Source organism: Oryctolagus cuniculus, chromosome X, assembly GCF_051225735.1.
Source record: "Oryctolagus cuniculus isolate XC-2025 breed Fujian yellow rabbit chromosome X, ASM5122573v1, whole genome shotgun sequence".
NCBI lineage: Eukaryota > Metazoa > Chordata > Mammalia > Lagomorpha > Leporidae > Oryctolagus > Oryctolagus cuniculus.
The window spans coordinates 5623413-5645672 of NC_142888.1; the positions used below are offsets into that span (position 1 = coordinate 5623413).

At 43.4% G+C, this 22260-nt stretch overlaps 1 protein-coding gene across 45 annotated transcripts in view; it reads right to left on the reverse strand.

Moving 5' to 3' along the window:
* BCLAF3 (BCLAF1 and THRAP3 family member 3) overlaps positions 1 to 22260 on the reverse strand; it is a 92161-nt gene that overhangs the window by 9771 nt on the left and 60130 nt on the right. For 35 of the 45 annotated variants that reach the window (XR_016228482.1, XR_016228483.1, XR_016228480.1 and 32 more), the window contains one exon: positions 4657 to 4811. The exons of the other annotated variants lie outside the window; for them this stretch is intronic. Coding sequence is in view for 30 of the 35 variants with exons in the window: in XM_089324906.1 (XP_089181032.1) it covers positions 4657 to 4811 (155 nt within the window). In the remaining 5 variants the exon portion in view is untranslated. The remainder of the gene's footprint in view (positions 1 to 4656; positions 4812 to 22260) is intronic. 45 annotated transcript variants of the gene reach the window in all.

The window sequence follows — 22260 nt, forward strand, 5'->3', positions numbered from 1 at the left end:
AGAAGCAATGTTGGAAGAAACCAAAGATTTTAAGGCCTTCACTCTTTAGAGTACGAAGGCTGAGATAAAATGGACAAATATGTCCAAGCCATTGACTTATACATACGGAATGGAGTTTCCAATTAACACAATACTACAGGGACAGCTTAAAAGCCAAGTTAGCCTTAAGTACTGCAGTTCAGACCTTGGCAGAAACAAAGAAGCTACAATGCCTCATTCCTTTCCCTAAGGTTAGGAGAGTGGAGCCCGGCTGTTAAGAAGGTGCTAACACTAGGGTATATGATTTATGCCATACTCATAGGGTTGGGCTTTGTTCAAACACAAATCTATACTTGTTTGTTTGTTTGTTTGTTTTTGTGTGTGTGTGTGTGTGTGTTTGACAGGCAGAGTGGACAGTGAGAGAGACAGAGAGAAAGGTCTTCCTTTTGCCGTGGTTCACCCTCCAATGGCCGCCACGGCCAGTACACTGCGGCTGGCGTACCGCGCTGATCTGATGGCAGGAGCCAGGTGCTTATCCTGGTCTCCCATGGGGTGCAGGGCCCAAGCACTTGGGCCATCCTCCACTGCACACCCGGGCTACAGCAGAGAGCTGGCCTGGAAGAGGGGCAACCGGGACAGAATCTGGCGCCCTGACCGGGACTAGAACCCGGTGTGCCGGTGCCGCAAGGCGGAGGATTAGCCTAGTGAGCCGCAGCGCTGGCCTCAAACACAAATCTATACTTGTAAAAAGCTTGCCTATGGTTCATTTGCAGGCACAAACAGTAGCCAGGCTAGAAAAGCTCAGGTTAAAGGAGCTATAGTGCAGATACAGGAAGTAGCATCCAGAAGGGTAGCCTAAGAAAGTACCAGGCAGTGGGAGAGTAGCAGACACTGCCTTTTTTTTAACCCAGTGCATAGAGATCACTTCTAATGCATTCAGATGGCAGTGACAGGCAACAGGAAGGTGGTGCTGTGACCTGCTCTGTATTCTAACCATAATGGCTGCATTTTAGATGATAGACACAGCCTCAGCCTAAAGCCTGGAGACCCACAGCAGGTTAATTTAGGACACACTTCCTATGTCCTTTGATGAAGATCTGATGTCTGATATCTGTGTGCTACGAAATAGGGCTGCTGGGCTATGTAAGAATGGGGTGGCCAGGCAGAAATTGTGCAAAATGGGGCAAAGACAAGAATAATGAAATGGAGCAAGTTCACTGAGCATAGAGAAGCTGCAGGCTGATGCAGACACTCAGGTAAGTACTCAGAGGCCTCAAAGCATCTAAAAGATAGAAGGAAAATGGACAGAAATGAAGCTGAAATGCACAATTTAACACAGAGCTAACAGAAGAGAAACAGATACCATTACCAGAACCTCAAATCCTCGCTTACTCAGAGAAGGACTGCCTCAGCTTTTCTCCTGAAGTGGAAATCAACGCCTCACTTCCCTGAGAACAGCTGGGCTGTCCTCCTATGACTGCAAACAAGTGGTGAGATCTACTGCCAAGAAACTGGCCAAACCTTGACATTCCTGGACAGCAGGGAGGTGTACATGAGGGGAAAATGACTCCAACTCACTCATGTTTTCAAAAGAGAGATGGCTTTTCTAAAACCATGAGTGCCATGCACAGTGAAATTAGAATTTCTTCTAAGGTACTCAGTTAAAACTAGTGGCTGAGAGAGGTTACATAGATTTTATATTTAACTCCCTAAAATCTAAAAAACAATCAGTTGTCAATATCATTGTACTAATTCATCTTTTGAAAAATGTTAAGTTTACTAAAACAACTAAGTGAGTTCAGTGCAAAGGCTTCACAAGCATGAGCATTTAAAGAAATATTTATATATACATTTATATATACAATCATAGTTGGGCTATTTGATAGCAACACTATATATATATATATACACACATACATATGTGTATATATATATACATATATATGTCTGAAGAAAATAGCCTAAAATTATGAAAAAAGAGTTCAGAAATCGCAAACATGTATCATCTGATATAATGCCACTTTTCTCATCTAACAAAGAATTATTGTGTAGAATTTCATTTTACGTCATTTTTTTTTTTGACAGGCAGAGTAGACAGTGAGAGAGAGAGAGACAGAGAGAAAGGTCTTCCTTCGCCGTTGGTTCACCCTCCAATTGACGCCACAGCCGGAGCGCTGTGGCCAGCGCACCGCGCTGATCCAATGACAGGAGCCAGGTGCTTCTCCTGGTCTCCCATGGGGTGCAGGGCCCAAGCACTTGGGCCATCCTCCACTACACTCCCTGGCCACAGCACAGAGCTGGCCTGGAAGAGGGGCAACTGGGACAGAATCCGACTCCCCGACCGGGACTAGAACCCGGTGTGCCGGTGCCGCAAGGCGGAGGATTAGCCTAGTGAGCTGCGGCACTGGCAATTTTACGTCATTTTTAAAAATATTTATTTATCTGAAAGGCAGTTACAGAGAGGCAGAGGCAGAGAGAGAGGGAGAGACATCTTCCATCCGCTGGTTCACTCCCCAGATGGCCACAACAGCCAGAGCTGGGCCAATCTGAAACCAGGAGCCAAGAGCTTTTTCTAGGTCTCCCACTGGGCACAGGAGCCCATGGACTTGGACCATCTTCCATTGCTTTCCCAGGCCATAGCAGAGAGCTGGATTGGAAGAGAAGCATCTGCGACTTAAACTGGTGCCCATATGGGATGTTGGCACTGTAGGCAGCAGCTTTACCCACTATACCACAGTGCCAGCCCCTTAAGTTATTCTTATGTTGCATTTTCAAACACTAATATGATTCATTTAAATAAATCAACTCATAACTAAGAGTATGCAATGCAAACTATCACGCAAAGAGATTTTTGTTAACATGAAGAGTTAGCATAATGGAATAAACCTCAGTGTCCATCAGGAAATGAATGGCTGGGGTCGTCATTGCGGCATAGTAGGTAAAGCTGCTGCCTGCAATGCTGGCATCCCATATGGGCACCAGTTCGAGTCCTGGTTGCTCCACTTGCAATCCAGCTCCCTGCTAATGTACCTGGGAAAATAGCAGAAGATGGCCCAAGAACTTGGGCCCCTGCCACATACGTGGGAGACCTGTAAGAAGCTTCAGGCTCCTGGCTTTGGCATGGCCCAGCCTGGGCCATTGTGGCCACTTGGGGAGTGAACCAGCAGATGGAAGATTTTTTTTTCCCTCTCTCTCCTTCTCTCTGTAAACTCTGACTTTCAAATACATTAACAAATCTTTTTTAAAAAATAAATGGATGGCTAAAGAAAATATACAATGGAATACTGTTCAAGACTTAGAAAGGAAAGAAATCCTGTCATTTATAATAACATGGATGAACTTGGAGAACATTATGTCAAGTGAAATAAGCTAGGCTTATTCTAGCCTTCTAAAAAGACAAATATCACATGATATCACCTGTATGTGGAATCCTAAAAAGTAAAGCTGACAGAAGCACAGTGTAAAATGGTGGTTACCACAGGCTTGTAAGGATTAGGGAGATGTTGGTCAAAGGATACAAAATTCCATTTAGACAGGAAGTAGTTCAAGAAATCTATTGTACATCATGGTGACTATGATTAATAACCACATATTTGAAAATTGCTAACATATTATTTAAGAATTTATTTATTTGAAAGGCATTATGACGGGGAGGGGGAGAGACAGACGGACAGAGAGAGAGAGAGAGAGAGAGAACATGAGATCTTTCATACAATGGTTTACTTCCAAGATTTATGTGGCAGCCAGGGCTGGGCCAGGCTGCAGCCAAGAACCAGGAAGTCTGTCCAGGTCTCCCATGTGAGAGAGCCTTCATCTGCTGCTTCCAAGGCACATTAGCAGGGAGCTGGATTGGAAAAGGAGTAATTGAGACTTGAATACTCCGACATGGGATGTGGATGTCACAAATGGCAGCTGAACATGCTGTGAAATAATGCACACAACTGCTAAGAGAGTTTAAGTATTCTTACCACACACACACAAAATGAGAAGCATGTGAGGTAATGCATGCTAAATAGCTTGATTTAGCCATCCTCTAATGTATACATATGTCAAAACATCATGTTGAAACCACAAATATATATAATTTTTACTTGTCAATTAAAAAGATCAGTTTTAAAAAAGATTTAATGTATAGTGGTGAAAACTACTACAGTTTTGTGAATGGAATTAAATCCACTGAACTATACATTTTTAAATGGTTAAAATGGCAAATTTTATGTTACACATACTTCATCACAATAAAAATATATTAATGGGGGGCAGTGCTGTGGTATAGTAGGCTAGGCCTCCGCCTGTGGTGCTGGCATCTCATATGGGCACCAGTTCAAGTCCTGGCTGCTCTACTTCCAATTCAGCTCTCTGCTTATGGCTTGGGAAAGCAGTGCTTGAGCCCCTGTACCCATGTGGAAGATTCAGAAGAAGCTCCTGGCTCCTGGCTCCTGGCTCGTGGCTTTTGATCAGCATAGCTCTGGCTGTTGTGGCCATCTGAGTGAACCAGCATATGGAAGACCTTTTTCTCTCTCTCTCCCTCTCCCTATCTGTAATTCTGCCTCTCATATAAATAAATAAATCTTTTAAAAATCAAAATTAAATGAAAAACAATTTACCTAACAAACACAGATAATTTAGGAGTTCAAAAGTCATTGAACACTTTTAAATGATCATAATCCAACTAACCTTTTTTTTGCCAGGAATCTTTCTCTGAATTTATTAGTGATAAATCCCCTTGGACCAGTAAAGCGTAAACGCTGATATTTAGCCTGAATGCACAAGCTCTTCTGTACCAGGCCTGATGTATTCTGGGGCTGCAATCTGCCACGCCAAAAGCTGCGCTGTAAAGGAAAAAAGAATTAAGGAATACTCCAGTTTCCAAGTCTCCTTTATTAGTATAGTACATGGAGAAATGTTTGGTTCTCAGAGCTACCCTTGATTACAAATATTAAAAGGGAACAGATTAATGATGGTAATAATGTATGTTCCCCTTAGACTAGTTTTCTAGTTTACTATATAGGCTAATACATGTATATTTAAAAAAATTTATTTTACATAAAGCCAATTTTAAAAAACTGTCAAGTTAAAAGAATTTGAAATTGGGGCTGGTGCTGTTGCATAGATCTCTCTCTGACTCTCCCTCTCTGTAACTCTGGCTTTTTTTTTTTTAAGATTTATTTATTTGCTCGAAAGAGTTACACAGAGAGAGAAGGAGAGGCAGAGAGAGAGAGGGAGAGAGATGGAGAGAGAGGGAGAGAGAGAGAGAGAGAGAGGGAGAGAGAGAGAGAGAGAGGTCTTCCATCCGCTGGTTTACTCCCCAAATGGCCATAAAGGCCAGGGCTTGGCCAGGCTGAAGCCAGGAGCCAGGAATTTCCTCTGGGTCTCCCACATGGGTGCAGGGGCCCAAGGACTTGGGCCATCTTCCACTGCTCTCCCAGGCCATAGCAGAGAGCCGGATCGGAAGTGGAGCAGCTGGGTCTCAAACCAGCGCCCATATGGGATGCCAGCAGTGCAGGCGGCAGCTTTACCCGCTATGCCACAGAGCCGGCCCCATGCTTTTCAAATAAATAAATGAATCATTTAAAAAAATAAAAAATAGAATAATCTAAAACAGAAAGGAGACGTGGTCCAAAGATCATAGATGGAGTCCATCTCTGGCTTACTAAGTCTTACAACCTGGGCTATATGCTAACTCACTGGAAAAGGCTGCATCAAGCTCCTGACCACAACATGGATTTCTCCCTAAAATCATTCCACTAAAGTCTCCTGCAGAAAACAAGCAGGAAGGCATACAACGACTCTAGACAAAAGCAAACTTTCAACAAGGAAAAGTTCAGCATAAACTGAATATTGGGATATCTAATTCCAACAAGTCATGAAACAATATGGTAAACAAGGAAAGACTTTTGTGACCCAACACACACTCTCAGGCATAGTTAACTGTAAAACTGTTCATTTAACAAAATCCATGCCTAATCCCACATCCAAGGTAAAGACGAAACAGACCCAGCCTTCTTCCTTCAGGGGATGACAATTTAGAAGAGATGCCAGTCCGAGCACAAAACTGATATTTAACAGGGATAACTCCATCTGTTAATTTGTTTTCATCTTCCTAATTTCTCAAGCAAATGTTCTGACTAAAAAGAAAAATATAGGGGCTGGCTGTGTGACACAGCAGGTTAGGCCGCCGCCACCTGTGACACTGGCATCCTATATGGGCTTCGGTTCCAGTCCTGGCTGCCCAAACCAGCTCCCTGCTAATGCGTCTGGGAAGGCAGTGGAAGATGGCTTAAGTGTTTGGATCTCTGCCACCTGTGGGAGACCTGGATGAAGTTCCTGGCTCCTGGCTTTGGCCTGGCCCAGCCCCGGCCATTGTGGCAATTTGGGAGTGAAACAGCAGATGGAAGATCCCCCACCTTCACCTTTGTAACTGTGCCTTTCAAATAAACAAACAAATCTCCATAAAATAAAAAGAAAAATGAAACCTGGTTATACATAAAAATTTGATCACAGAGTTGCAAGAAGGGAACAAGTATTTAGCCTAGCAGTTAAGATGCCCTCATCCCACACTGGAGTACCTGGGTTCAATTCCCCTCTCTGGCTCCTGACTCCAGCTTTCTGCCAATGCAGACGCTGGGAGGCAGTGGTGATGCCTCCAGTAATTGGTTTCTGTCACCCACATGGGAGACCTGGATTGAGGTCCTGGCTACCAATTTCTACCCAAGCCCAGCCCCAGTCATTGAAGACATCTGAGGAGTCAATCAGTGAATAGGAGCTAGTCTGTGTGCCCTTGCACACACAGGCATTTTCTCCCTCCCTCCCTCCCTCCCTCCCTCCCTCTCCAAAAAGAAAAAAATTAATAAAAACAAAATTAGAAACAAAGCAAAGTTGCAAAGAGAAAACTAGTCCTTTAAATCAAATTCTTTCTTGGTTCTGAATAAAAGTCCCTGATTTACATTACGACCACTACATGACCAATCAAATGGGGTGAACTTAACAGTGGCCCCATTGAAAACATTTCAGGGGAACAGTTACTATTTGCAAAGTATTTAGATTTAAAATGAAGCTAAAATTATACAAATAAAGCCACATTTACTTTCTAGAAAGTAAGGATCTGAAAGATGCCAGAGAGGAAACTTCCCTCAACATGAAGAGTAGGACATCCAAAATGGCTGAAAAGGGAAAAGAGATGCTATTCTGACTGCAGGAAGATAACAGAAGAAAAGGGGAGGAACTGCATTCCCAGGGAACAGCTGGAGAGAAGTCTGCAGTAAACATTCTACAGAAAGAAGACATGGTAGGGCAGCAAGGACAGTACAATCACACAGCAGCAAGCAGGGCACCACAAGCAACTCCCACAGCCAGTGGCTGAAAAGGATGACATCTTCTTGGTTCAAAGTCCCTGGCCACCAGCGGGGAGGACATGCCACCTTAATAAGGTGAGTAGAGGCTGTTGTGGCCCAAGCACAACTGGAGGATTTTAATGGAAGGATACACCCACAGTTCCCACTTTGAGTCTGGCCTGCAGGGTTGGCAGGGGGCAGGGCACCCACTCTGGCCCATGAGGCATTCCCCTCCCCTCACTCTATGAAGGTGTCAGGACTCTAGAGCACTGACCAATCTCTACTGCTTAGGCAGCTGGCTCCGGGGATGCCATGGATCTCTGTGAGGACGGGGGAGGCTTGTGCGGCTGAGATCGGATCCCCTGCTCCCTATGACTATGGGGATTCTGTGAGTGTGTGATACGGTGTGTGACAGGCTCTTTGGGCAATCACTGCGTCTGGCTCCACAGGCTTGGGGTTCCATGATCACAATGAGGGGCACACAGATCTTTTGTGCAGTTCATGGAGATGGAGATGGAGAGGAGGAGGAAGAGAAGATAGAGAAATTAGAAAAACCAATAATAGTATTCCGGATTTTTGGGATACTATCAAATGACAAAACACACATGTCAAAACAAAACAAAACACACATGTCTCAGGAGTTCCTGAAGGTGTGGAAAGACAGAATGGATTAGATGACATATTCAGTGAAATAAGCAGAAAATGTCCCTAACTTGGAGAAAGATAGGAACATCTAAGTACAGAAAGCACACAGAACTCCTAATAGACGTGACCAGAAAAGATCTTCACAATTACACATTATAATCAAACTTTTGGAAAAAAAAAAACATAAAGAAAAGATTCTCAAAGGCTTTCCAATTAGACTCTCACAGCTGATTTCTCATTAGAAACCCTACAGGCTAGGAGAGAATGGAAAGATACAGTGCATATCCTAAAAAAAAAGAAAACTGTCAACCCAAAATACTATCCCCAGCAAAGCTCCCATTTATAAATGAAGGTGAAATAAAAACCTTCCAAAGAAACAGAAATTGAAAGAATTTGTCTCCACTTGTCCATCCTTATGAATGATTCTTAAAGATATGTTATATAGAGAAACAGAGATAGTCATCAACATGAAAGAATGTGAAGGTAGAAAATCTACTAGTAAAAGTACAAAGGAAATCGAAAACAAACAATAGGAATATTTATGGAAAAATGGCAGGACCAAGTAGTTACTTATCAATAATAACCTTGAATCTAAATGGTCTAAATTCTCCAGTTAATATATGCAGACTGACTGAATGGATTAAAAAACGAGATTATTTATTTGCTGCCAACAAGAAACACATCTCACAAACTTACACACAGAATGAAAGCGAAAGATGAAAAAAGATATTCTAAGATAAAGAAAAGTAAAATCAAGCAAAAATAGCCTTTTTTTTGTCTTTGGATTTCTAACTCCTTTTTTTTAACTTTTATTTAATGAATATAAATTTCCAAAGTACGACTTATGGATTACAATGGCTTCCCCCACATACCGTCCCTCCTACCCACTACCCTCCCCTTTCCCACTCCCTCTCCCCTTCCATTCACATCAAGATTCATTTTCGATTATCTTAATATACAGAAGATCAGCTTAGTATACATTAAGTAAAGATTTCAACCGTTTGCTCCCACACAGAAACATAAAGTGAAAAATGATAGATGATTTTTTAAATGATGATGAAATCAGATCAGACCTATTGTCATGTTTAATCCCAGTGAGAGTCAAGTTGGGAATTGATAATTTCTTTTTTCTTTTCTTTTTTTTTTAACAGAAGATCAGTTTAGTATGCATTAAGTAAAGATTTCAACAGTTTGCACCCCCATAGAAACACAAAGTGAAATATATTGTTTGAGTGTGGGGAGCAACTCGGACTATACTGTTACTGGAATTAAGACTTATTCTATGCATCTGCTCTCCCACAATATGGCGCTGGGAGAGGAGAAAACAGCTTCTACGCAGCTGCCTCCAGTTCAACCAATAAACTGTAGGACCTACTCCTGATTGGAGGAGAGCAGCGTACTCGGCGTGTGGGCAGCCGAGTTAGGATTGGCGGAGGAGGACTACAAAGGAGGAGAGAGACGGCATGCACCAGGAACATCTAAGGGGAACACCTATTTGAAGGAACACCTGTGCAGGGTCCTGTGTTGCTCCTCCACGAAGAGGGGGAGCGACATAATGGTGCCGTGACTCGGATAGGAAACGTGACTCGGATAGGAAACCTAGGACGGATAGGAAACTTAGGAGGGAAGAAACGGGAAGAAGCAGGAAAATACCGGAGAGAGAGACTAGCAAAGAGCCTAGGTGCTGGAAGAAGCTATTGAAAGCCTAGGCATAGACTCGGATATGGACTGTGGGAAAGAAGTTAGGATTGAAAGCGAAAGTGAAAGCTTTCATAGACTCGGATGTGGACTATGGCGGGGAAGCTAGGAGATTGAAAGCGAAAGTGAAACCTGGAGGAGGCTTGGACTCGGATACGGACTGTGGGAAAGAAGTTAGGATTTAAAGTGAAAGCAAGAAGAAACTTAGACTCAGATACGGACTGCAGGTTGAAAGTGAAAGTGAAACCTATAAGAAACTTAGACTTGGACGCGGACTGTGGGGAGAGGCCAGGAGAAATGAGGGAGGAATATTGTTGGAGGAAAGCTTGGGGAAACATACCGGGTAGAGAAAAATGTTAGGGAAATTGAAGCCGTGGGGGGCAGGCCAAGGCGGACACGAAAGCCACTTTGGGGTTCTCAAGTTAGCCCGGGAATAGGGGGCGAAAAGTTGAAACCAGAAGCTGAAACGTGAGCCAGATTGGGGTCCGTCTGATTAGCCCGGGGAGCATAGGACGGGAAGCCAAACCGTGGGGCGGAGACGTATGCTGGGTTGAATTCGCCAGGCTAGCCCGGGGAACTTAGATTGAATGCTAGTGGCGGACACATAAGCTACGCTGTGTTACTCGCGGAAGCCGCCGCGTGCAGAGAGAGCACGGGGCGTGAATAGATAGGGAACGGGGCTGGCGCGAGGCCGTGGTGCAGACGCGAAGGGCGTGGAGACCGCGGAGCGCGCGAAGCCAAGCCGCGCAAAGCCGGGAAACTGCGCAGATGAGAGAGGCGCGGGCTGAAGCGGCTCAGCCGGGAAGCCGCCGAGAAGTAGCCTCGGGGCGGGCGCCGGGAAGCTGCGGGGATAAGAGAAACAGAAGTTTTAGAAGCAAAGTGAGAGAAATAGGAATGCTGGAAGATAGAAGTAAAATGGGAGAAATAGGAATGCCCGGAGATAGAGAAATAGAGAAATAGAAAGGCCTCCCTACAACACTGCAATGTGAGAGCTTGGATTCGGTCTGCCTGATTAAGTGAGGCGATGAGCACGATGAGCACCTGCAGCGGCTAGCAGCTTATGCGCCGCAGGTCACCGAAGACAGGCACGAATTAACATCAGTAAGGCCTCCCCACAAAAAGGCAATGAGAAGGCTTGGATTCGGTTTGCCTGATAGGGCTTGTAAGCCCCTGCAGGCTCGACCAGAGCATGCGCTGCAGGGCACCGAACACAGGCACGCATCAGCGCCTAAAAACCTCCTCACAACATGGCGAAGAGAGGACCTGGATTCGGTTTGCCTGATTGATAGGACTTGTAAGAACCTGTGGCAACTCTAGCAAGCAGAGCAGAGTGTGTGCTGCGGGACACCGAAGACAGGCGCGTATCAACGCCAAAAAATAAAAAGAAAGGGGGATCTGTGGGGAGCAACTCGGACTATACTGTTACTGGAATTAAGACTTATTCTATGCATCTGCTCTCCCACAATATGGCGCTGGGAGAGGAGAAAACAGCTTCTACACAGCTGCCTCCAGTTCAACCAATAAACTGTAGGACCTACTCCTGATTGGAGGAGAGCAGCGTACTCGGCGTGTGGGCAGCCGAGTTAGGATTGGCGGAGGAGGACTACAAAGGAGGAGAGAGACGGCATGCACCAGGAACATCTAAGGGGAACACCTATTTGAAGGAACACCTGTGCAGGGTCCTGTGTTGCTCCTCCACGAAGAGGGGGAGCGACATTTGAGTACTCGTTATAGCATTAAATCTCAATGTACAGCACACTAAGGACAGAGATCCTACATGAGGAGTAAGTGCACAGTGACTCCTGTTGTTGACTTTACAAATTGACACTCCTGTCTATGGCATCAGTAATCTCCCTATGCTCCAGTCATGAGTTTCCAAGGCTATGGAAGCCCTCTGAGTTCTCCGACTCTTATCTTGTTTAGACAAGGTCATAGTCAAAGTGGAGGTTCTGTCCTCCCTTCAGAGAAAGGTACCTCCTTCTTTGAAGACCTGTTCTTTCCACTGGGATCTCACTCACAGAGATCTTTTTGCCAGAGTGTCTTGGCTTTCCATGCCTGAAATACTCTCATGGGCTTTTCAGCCAGATCCGAATGGCTTTAGGGCTGATTCTGAGGCCAGAGTGCTGTTTAGGACATCTGCCATTCTATGGGGCTGCTGTGTATCCCACTTCCCATGTTGGATCACTCTCCCCTTTAAAAATAGCCATTTTAATATCAAACTAAATACTTTGACACAAAAACTGTTAAAAGAAACAAAGGGTATTATGTAACAATTAAGGAATAAATTCCACAGGAAGATGTGACGATAGTGAATATATATGCACCCAATGCCAGGGCACCTGGCTATTTAAAAGAAATGTTAATGGATCGAAAGGGAGACATAGACTCCCATACAATAGTAATGGGGGACTTCAATACCCCACTTTCAGCAATGGACTGATCAACCAGACAGAAAATCAGCAAGGAAACAGAGTTAACTGACACTATAGACCAAATGGACTTAAGGATATCTACAGAACTTTTCATCCTACGGATGCAGAATACACATTCTTCTCACCAGTGCATGGAACTTTCTCTAGGATAGACCACACACTAGGCCATGAAGCAAGTCTCAGCAAATTAAAAAAAAAATCGAAGTCATACCAGGTATCTTCTCTGACCACAATGGAATGAAGCTGGAAGTCAACAATTTAAGAATCTCTAGAATATATGCAAACACATGAAGACTGAACAATGTGCTCCTGAATGAACTGTGGATCACTGAAGAAATCAAAAGAGAAATCAAAACATTTCTGGAAACAAAAGAAGATGACAATACAACATATCAAAACTTATGGGATATAGCAAAAACAGTGTTAAGAGGAGAGTTAATAGCAATTGTTACCTACATCAACAAATTGGAAAGGCACCAAATAAATGAGCTATCAATGCATCTCAAGGATCTAGAAAAACAACAGCAAACCAAACCCAAAAATAGTAGGAGAAAAGAAATAATTAAAATTAGAGAAGAAATCAACAAAACCAAAACTAAAAAAAATACAAAAGATCAGTGAAACAAAGAGCTGCTTTTTTGATAAAAATTAGCAAAATTGACACACCATTGGCCCAACTAACCGAAAAAGGGGGGTGGGGAGAAAACCCAAATCAACAAAAATAGAGATGAAAAAGGAAATGTAACAATGGATACCAAAGAAATAAAATGAATCATCAGAAATTATTACAGTGGCCAGCGCTGTGGCACAGTAGGTTAATCCTCTGCCTGCAGTGCCAGCATCCTATATGGGCACTGGTTCTAGTTCAAGCTGCTCCACTTCTGATCCAGCTCTCTGCTATGGCCTGGGAAAGCAGTAGAAGATGGACCAAGTACTTGCGCCCATGCACCTTTGTGGGAGACCTGGAACAACCTCCTGGATCCTGGCTTTGGATTGGCCTAGCTCCAGCCATTGTGGCCACTTTGGGAGTGAATCAGCAGATGGAAGACCTTTCTCTCTGTCTCTCCCTCTCACTGTAACTCTACCTCTCAAATAAATAAATAAAATCTTTAAAAAAATAAATTACTACAAAGAGATGCATCTCAACAAATTGGGGAATCTCAAAAACATGGATAGATTCCTAGACATATACAACCTACCTAACCTGAGCCATGAAGAGAAAGAAAACCTAAACAGACCAATAACCAAGATGGAAATTGAATCAGTAATAAATATCTTCCCAGCAAAGAAAAATCCATGATCAGATGGCTTCACTGCTGAATTTGATCAGACATTTAAAGAAGAACTAACAACAATTCTTAAGCTATTCAAAACAATTGAAAGGAAGGGAATCCTCCCAAATTCCTTCTATGAAGCCAACATCACCTTAATCCCTAAACCTGAAAAAGTTAAAACAGAGAACTACAGACTAATTTCCCTGATGAACATAGATGCAAAAATCCTCAACAAAATACTAGCCAATTGAACCCAACAACACATCAAAAAGATCATTCACCTGGACCAAGTGGGATTTATCCCCGGTATGCAGGGATGATTCACCATTAGCAAATCACGTGATACATCACATTAAAAAACTGAAGAACAGGCCAGCGCTGTGGCTCATTAGGCTAATCCTCTGCCTTCGGCACCAGCACTCCGTGTTCTAGTCCTGGTTGGGGTACTGGTTCTGTCCCGGTTGCTCCTCTTCCAGTCCAGCTCTCTGCTGTGGCCCAAGAAGGCAGTGGAGGATGGCCCAAGTGCTTGGGCCCTGCACCTGCATGGGAGACCAGGAGGAAGCACCTGGCTCCTGGCTTCGGATCGGTGCAGCACGCCGGCCATAGCAGCTATTTGGGGGGTGAACCAACGGAAAGAAAACCTTTCTCTCTGTCTCTCTCACTGACTAACTATGCCTGTCCAAAAAAAAAAAAAAAACCTGAAGAACAAAAACCATATGATTAACTTAATAAATGCAGAGAAAGCATTTGATAATATACAACACCCTTTCATGATGAAAACTCTAAGCAAATTGGGTATAGAAGCAAGATTCCTCAACACAATCAAGGCAATTTATGACAAACCCACAGCCATTGAATGGGGAAAAGTTAGGGTTGCCTCCTTAGCACAGTAGGCAGCATGTCAGTCTCATAATCTGAATGAGGAAAAGTTGGAAGTATTCCCACTAAGATTCAGAACTAGAGAAGGATGGCCACACTCACCATCACTATTCAATATAGTTCTGGAAGTTTTAGCCAGAGCCATTAGACAAGAAAAAGAAATCAGAGATATACAAATTGGGAAGGAGGAAGTCAAACTATTCCCATTTGAAGATGACATGATTCTATATATAGGGGTCCAAAAGAATCCACTAAGAGACTATTGGAACTCATAGAACAGTGTGGTAATGTGGCAGGATATAAAATCAGCACACAAAAATCAATAGCCTTAGTATATACAGACAATGCCATGGCTGAGAAAGAATTTCCTTTTTTTAAAGATTTATTTACTCATTTGAAAGTCAGAGTTACATAGAGAGAGGAAGGGCAGAGAGAGAGAGAGGTCTTCCATCTGATGGTTCACTCCCCAACTGCCTTCAATGGCTGAAGCTGTGCCAATCCAAACCAGGAGCTAGGAGCCTCTTCTGGATCTCCCACGTGGGTGCTGGGGACCAAGCACCTGGGACATCTTCCACCGTTTTCCCAGGCCATACCAGAGAGCTGGATTGGAAGTGGAGCAGCCGGGTCTCAAACTGGCACCCATATGGGATGCTGGCGCTGCAGGCCAGGGCTTTAACCTGCTGTGCCACAGCGCTGGCCCCAGAGAAAGAACTTTTAAGACCAATCCCATTCACAATAGCTACCTTGAATAAATTTAGCCAAGGATGTTAAAGACCTATATGTTGAAAAATTTAAAACATTAAGGAAAGAAATAGAAGACACCAAAACATAGAAAAATCTTCCATGTTCATGGACTGGAACAATCAATATCATCAAAATGTCCAAACTACCAAAAGCAATTTACAGATTCAATGTGGTATCTATCAAAATGCCAAGGACATTCTTCTCAGATATAGAAAAATGCTGTTCTCAGATATAGAAAAATGCTGCTGAAATTCATATGGAAGGGTTGGCACTGTGAAATAGTGTGTAAAGCCGCCACCTGCAGTGTTGGCATCCCATATGGGCACTGGTTCAAATCCTGATTGCTCCACTTCTGATCCAGCTCTCTGCTATGGCCTGGGAAAGCAGTAGAGGTTGGCCCAAGTCCTTGGGCCCCTGCACCTGCATGGGAGACCCGGAAGAAGCTCCTGGCTTCAGATCGGTGCAGCTCTGGCCATGGAGGCCAACTGGAGAGTGAACCAGAGGATGAATGACCTCTATTTCTCTCTTTCTCTCTCTCTGTCTGCCTTAGTCTCTCCATAACTCTGCCTTTCAAATAAAATATTTTTTTTTTAAAGGGAATAGTCTTAAAAAAATTCAGATGGAAACAAAGGAGACCCCAAATAGCTAAAACAATGTTACACAACAAAAACAAAGCCAGAGGTGTCACAATAGCAGATTTCAAGATATACCACAGGGGCCAGCACTATGGCATAGCAGGTAAAGCTGCTGCCTGCAGTGCCAGCATCCCATATGGGCACCGGTTCAAGTCCCACATGTTCCACTTCTGATCCAGATCTCTGCTATAGCCTGGGAAAGAATTACAAGATGGCCCAGGTCCTTGGACCCCTGCACCCACATGAGGGACCTGGAAGAAGCTCCTGGCTCCTGGCTTTAGATCAGCATAGCTCCAGCCACTGCAGCTATTTGGGGAGTGAACCTGCGGATCGAAGACCGACCTACCTATCTCTCTCTCTCTCTCTCTCTCTCTCTCCTCTCTCCTCTCTCCTCTCTCCTCTCTCTCTGCTTCTGCCTCTCTGTAACTCTGCCTTTCAAGTAATACAATACATAAATCTTTAAAAAAATATATACCACAAGGCAGTTATAATCAAAACAGCCTGGTACTGGTATGAAAACAGATGGACAGACCAATGGAATAGAATAGAAATGCCAGAAATCAATCCACACATCTACAACCAACTTATCTTTGACAAAGGAGCTAAGATGAATCCCTGGAGGAAGTACAGTCTCTTCAGAAATGGTGCTGAGAAAACTGGATTTCCATGTGCAGAAGTAGGAAGCAAGACCCCTACCTTTCACCTTACACAAAAATTCACTCAAAATGGATTATAGAGCTAAATCTACAACCTGATACATCAAATTATTAGAGAATATTAGGGAAACCCTGCAGGACATTGGCATAGGCAAAGAGTTCTTGGAAAAGACCCCAGAGACACAGGCAATCAAAGACAAATTTGACAAATGGGATTACATCAAATTGAGAAGCTTCTGCAATGCAAAAGAAACACTCAGCAAAGTGAAGAGGCAACTGACAGGATGGGAGAAATTATTTGTAAACTATGTAACTGCCGGAGCCACGGCTCAATAGGCTAATCCTCTGCCTTGCACAGCTAGCACACCGGGTTCTAGTCCCAGTCGGGGCTCTGGATTCTGTCCTGGTTGCCCCTCTTCCAGTCCAGCTCTCTGCTGTGGCCCAGGAGTGCAGTGGAGGATGGCCCAAGTGCTTGGGCCCTGCACCCGCATCGGAGACCAGGAGAGGCACCTGGCTTCCGGATTCGGATCAGCGCGGTGCGCCGGCCGCAGCGCACTGGGTGCAGCAGCCATTGGACGGTGAACCAACCGAAAAGGAAGACCTTTCTCTCTGTCTCTCTCTCTCTCACTGTTCCACTCTGCCTGTCAAAAATTAAAAAAAATGAATAAATAAACTATGTAACTGATAAAGAATAACCAGAATATACATAAAGATCAAGAAACTCAAAAACAACAAAACAAACAACCCAGTCAAGAAATGGGCAAGGAACTAAAATAGGCATTTGTCAAAGGTGGAAATCCAAATGGCCAAAAGACACATGAAAAAATGCTCAGGATCACTAGCTGTCAGGGAAATGCAAATCAAAACCACAATGAGGTTTCACCTTACCCTGTTAGAATGGCTTTTATACAGAAATCAACAAACAACAAATGCTGGCAAGGAAGTGGTAAAAAAGGTAATCTAATCACTGTTGGTAGGAATGTAAACTGGTACAGCCATTTTGGAAGAAAATGTGGAGATACCTCATAAATCTGAATATAGATCTAGCAAATGACACAGCCATCCTACTCCTGGGAATTTACCCAAGGGAAATGAAATCAGCACATGAAAGAGTTAATCTGCACTCTACTGTTTACTGCAGCTCAATTCACAATAGCTAAGATATGAAATCAATCCAGATCTTTGTCAACTGAAGACTGGATAAAAAAGTATGGGATATGTACACCATGTAATACTACACAGCAGTTTTAAAAAATGGAATCCTGTTGTTTGCAACAAAATGGATGAAACTTGAAAACATCATACTTAGTGAAATAAGCCAGTCCCAAAGGGACAAATATCATGTTTCCCCTATCTAGGATAATTAATAGAGCCCCTAAAAGGTAATCTATAGAAATGAAATTGACACTTTGAGATGCAATGACTTTGATCAGCCCTTGTCTCATATGTTGAGGAACAGTATTTTTCATACTACTTGTTGAATTCTTTACATAGCATAGAGTTAATCATATGTGTATAAAGTTAATTGAAAATAGAACTTAGTAAAAAATAAGAATGGGAATAGGAGAGGGAGGAGTAGGGAGGTGGGAGGGTGGGTACAGTTGGAAGAATCACTATGTTTCTAAAGTTTTAGTTATGAAATACAATAAATTTGTATTCCTTAAATAAAAGGTTTCTGGGAAAAAGAAAAAAAAAGACTATTGGAACTCATTAGAAAGTTTGGTAAAGTTGCAAGATATAAAATCAACACACAAAAATCAACTTGCTTGTAAACACAAACAATACCATGGCTGAGAAAGAACTTGTAAGATTAGTCCCATTCACAATAGCCACAAAAAAAAAAAATAAATAAATACTTTGGAATACATTTAATCAAGTATCTGAAAGATCTGTATAATGAAAATTATAAAACACTAAGAAAGAAATAGAAGACACAAAAACCAGAAAAATCTATACTCATGGTTCAGCAGAATTAATACCCCTGGGGTCGGCACTGTGGTGCAGTAGGTTAATCCTCCGCCTGCTGTGCCGGCATTCCATATGGGTGCCGGTTCTAGTCCTGGCTGCTCTACTTCCAATCCAGCTCTCTGCTGTGGCCTGGGAGAGCAGTGGAGGATGGCCCACGTCCCTGGGCCCCTGCACCCACGTGGGAGACCAGGAGAAGCATCTGGCTCCTAGCTTCGGATTGGCACAGCTCCGGCCATTGCAGCCATTTGGAGAGTGAACCAACGGATGAAAGACCTTTCTCTCGGTCTCTCCCTCTCACTGCCTGTAACTCTACCTCTCAAATAAATAAAATCTTTAAAAAATAGAATTAATATGATCAAAATGTCCATATTGGGGCCAGCACTGTGGTATAGTAGTCTGTCTCTGCCTGCTGTGCCAGCATTCTGTATGAGTGTCAGTTCATGTCCTGGCTGCTCCTCTTCTGATTCATCTCTCTGCTTAAGGCCTGGGAAAGCAGTGAAAGATGACTCAAGTGTTCAGGCCCTGCAGCCACCTGCAAGACCCAGAAGCAGCTCCTGGCTTTTGGCTCCTGGCTTTGGATCCGACCAGCTCCAGCCATTGTGTTAGGTAGGAAGTCATAAATTTAGCCTATGTGTGTGTGAGAAAGGCCTGAAGACCAGCACCTACTGCGGAAACTCCAGAAGCCTAACATCTTGTACTTCAAAATCCTGCTCAGACTCTGAAAACCTCCCAGGTGGTCTCAGCCCTTCCCCCAAGGAAAGCTCCCAGGAGAATTTTCTCCTCAGGACCAAATGGGTTACCTGACCTGATAACACAGGGCAATAAAACCTAAACAGATGCTCTAAGGGAACCCCTCTGCTCTGCCTGGTGCCAGCAAACCTGGGGAGGAATTTGCTAATTTTTACCAAACAAACCCTTTCTCTAGGACTCCCCACCCTTTGTCCTAGAGGAGAGGGAGAGGTGGGTGAACAGACTCCTTTAAAAACCTAGGGAGTCCAAACAGACTGCTGCTTAGCTCTCTGCCTCTCAGCTGAGCCACCTGCCTTGTCTGCCCAGGTGTATTCTCTCCATTCAACCACATAACCTCGCTCTCCCCCAGTCTGAGCGAGAGACTGGGCACTCTCTCTGTCCCTTCCAGTCTGATGGATGCCCTATCCCCAATAAAGCCTTATCATTCTACTCGCTGTCTCACCTTGAATTCTTTCTTGTATGAAGACAAGAACCCCACGGCTTCCAAGGCCTTTCCTTCGGTGACAATTGCGGTCATTTGGGGAGTGAACCAGCGGATGGAATACTTTTCTCTCTGTTTCTCCCTATCTCTGTCTGTAACTCTATATCTCAAATAAATAAAATCTTTTTTTAAAAAAAGTCTGACTACCCGAGGCAATTACAGATTCAATGCAATTGCAATCAAAATACCAAGGATGTTCTTCTCAGATCTAGAAAAAACAATGCTAAAATTCATAAGGAAACACAAGAGACCCCCAAATAACTAAAGAAAACTTAAACAACAAAAACAAAGCCAGGGGCATCATACTAACAGATTTCAAGACATACTACAGTGCAGTTCCAATCAAAGCAGCCTGGTACTGGCACAAAAATAGATATGTAGATGAACGGAACAGAATAGAATCCCCAGAAAGCAATCCACACATCTACAACCAACTCAAACCCTAGAGATAGGACAGTCTCTTCAACAGATGGTGTTGTGAAAATTGGATCTCCACATGCAGGAGTATGAAACAAGACCTCTACCTTACACCTTATACAAAAAACAAGACACAGCTGGTGCCGTGGCTCACTTGGCCAATCCTCTGCCTATGGTGCCAGCACCCTGGGTTCTAGTCCCGGTTGGGGCGCTGGGTACTAGTCCCAGTTGCTTCTCTTCCAGTCCAGCTCTCTGCTGTGGCCCGGGAGGACAGTGGAGGATGGTCCAAGTGCTTGGGTCCCTGTACCCACATGGGAGACCGGGGCACAGTGCCACCCGTAGCGGCCATTAGGGGAGTGAACCAACAGAAGGAAGACCTTTCTCTCTTTCTCACTTTCTATAACTATCTCTTTGTCTCTCTCTCACTCTCTAACTCTGCCTGTCAAAAAAAAAGTCAATACACAATGGATCCAGGATCTACATCCATGACCTGATACCATCAAGTTACTAGAGGAAAACATCGAGGAAACTCTATAAGATATCGGTATAGATTTCTTGGAAAAGACCCCAGAAGCATAGGCAATTAAAGCAAAAACAGACAAATAGGATTACATCAAGATAAGAAGCTTCTACATTGCAAAGGAAACACTCAACAAAGTGAAGAGGCAGCTGACGGAATAGGAGAAAATATTTGCAAACTATGCAACTGATAAAGGGTTAACATCCAGAATCTAAAAAGAGCTCAACAAATTCAACAACAACACAATCCAGTCAAGAAATGGGCACACAACAGGCACATGAAAAAATGTTCAAGATCACTAGCCATCATGGAAATGCAAATCAAAACCACAATGAGGTTTCACCTCACCCCTGTTAGAATGGCTCACATACAGAAATCTACCAACAACAGATGCTGGCGAGGATGTGGGGAAAGGGGGACACTAACCCACTGTTGGTGGGAATGCAAACTGGTTAAGCCACTATGGAAGTCAGTCTGGAGATTCCTCAGAAACCTGAATATAACCCTAGTATACAACCCAGCCATCCCACTCCTTGGAATTTACCCAAAGGAAATGAAGTTCGCAAACAAAAAAGCGGTCTGCACCTTAATGTTTATTGCAGTTCAATTCACAATAGCTAAGACCTGGAATCAACATAAATGCCCATCAACAGTAGACTGGATAAAGAAATTATGGGACATGTACTCTATAGAATACTATACAGCAGTAAAAAAAAAAATGAAATCTGGTCATCTGCAACAAAATGGAGGAATCTGGAACACATCATGCTGAGTGAAATAAGCCAGTCCAAAAGGGACAAATATCATATGTTCTCCCTGATCAGTGACAACTAACCGAGCACCAAAAAGGAAACCTGTTGAAGTGAAATGGACACTTTGAGAAACAGTGACTTGATCAGCCCTTGCCCTGACTGTTGATGAACAACTTAATACTTTATTGTTTTTAGTATTTTTTTTCGGTTGTTCTACTTAATACTATTGGTTGAATTCTGTAATTAATACACAGTTATTCTTAAGTGTTGAAACTTAACTGAAAAGTGATCCCTGTTAAATATAAGAGTGGGAATAAGAGAGGGAAGAGATGTACAATTTGGGACATGCTCAAGCTGACTTGCCCCAAATGGTAGACTTAGAAACACACCAGGGGATTCCAATTTAATCCCATCAAGGTGGCATGTACCAATGCCATCTCACTAGTCCCAGTGATCAATTTCTGTTCACAATTGATCATAATGAAAGGACTAAGAGTCAACGGGATCACATACACAAGACTACTGTCTGAAAATACTAACCAATAGAATGAAAAAAAGGGAGAGAATGATCCAACATGGGAAGCGGGATACACAGCAGACTCATAGAATGGCGGATGTCCTAAACAGCACTCTGGCCTCAGAATCAGCCCTTAAGGCATTCGGATCCAGCTGAAAAGCCCATGAGAGTATTTCAGGTATGGAAGCCAAGACACTCTGGCAAAAAAAAAAAAAAAAAAAAAAAAAAAAAAAAAAAAAAAAAAGACCTAAATGAAAGATCTCTGTGAGTGAGATCCCATTGGAAAAAATGGGCCATCAAAGAAGGAGTTACCTTTCTCTGAAGGGAGGAGAGAACTTCCACTTTGACTATGGCCTTGTCTAAATATGATTAGAGTCGGCAAACTCAAAAGGCTTCCATAGCCTTGGCAGCTCATGACAAGAGCCTAGAGTGATTACTGATGCCATAAACAGGAGTGTCAATTTGTTAAGTCAACAACAGAAGTCACTGTGCACTTACTCCTCATGTAGGATCTCTGTCCTTAATGTGCTGTACATTGTGATTTAATGCTATAACTAGTACTTAAACAGTATTTTTCAC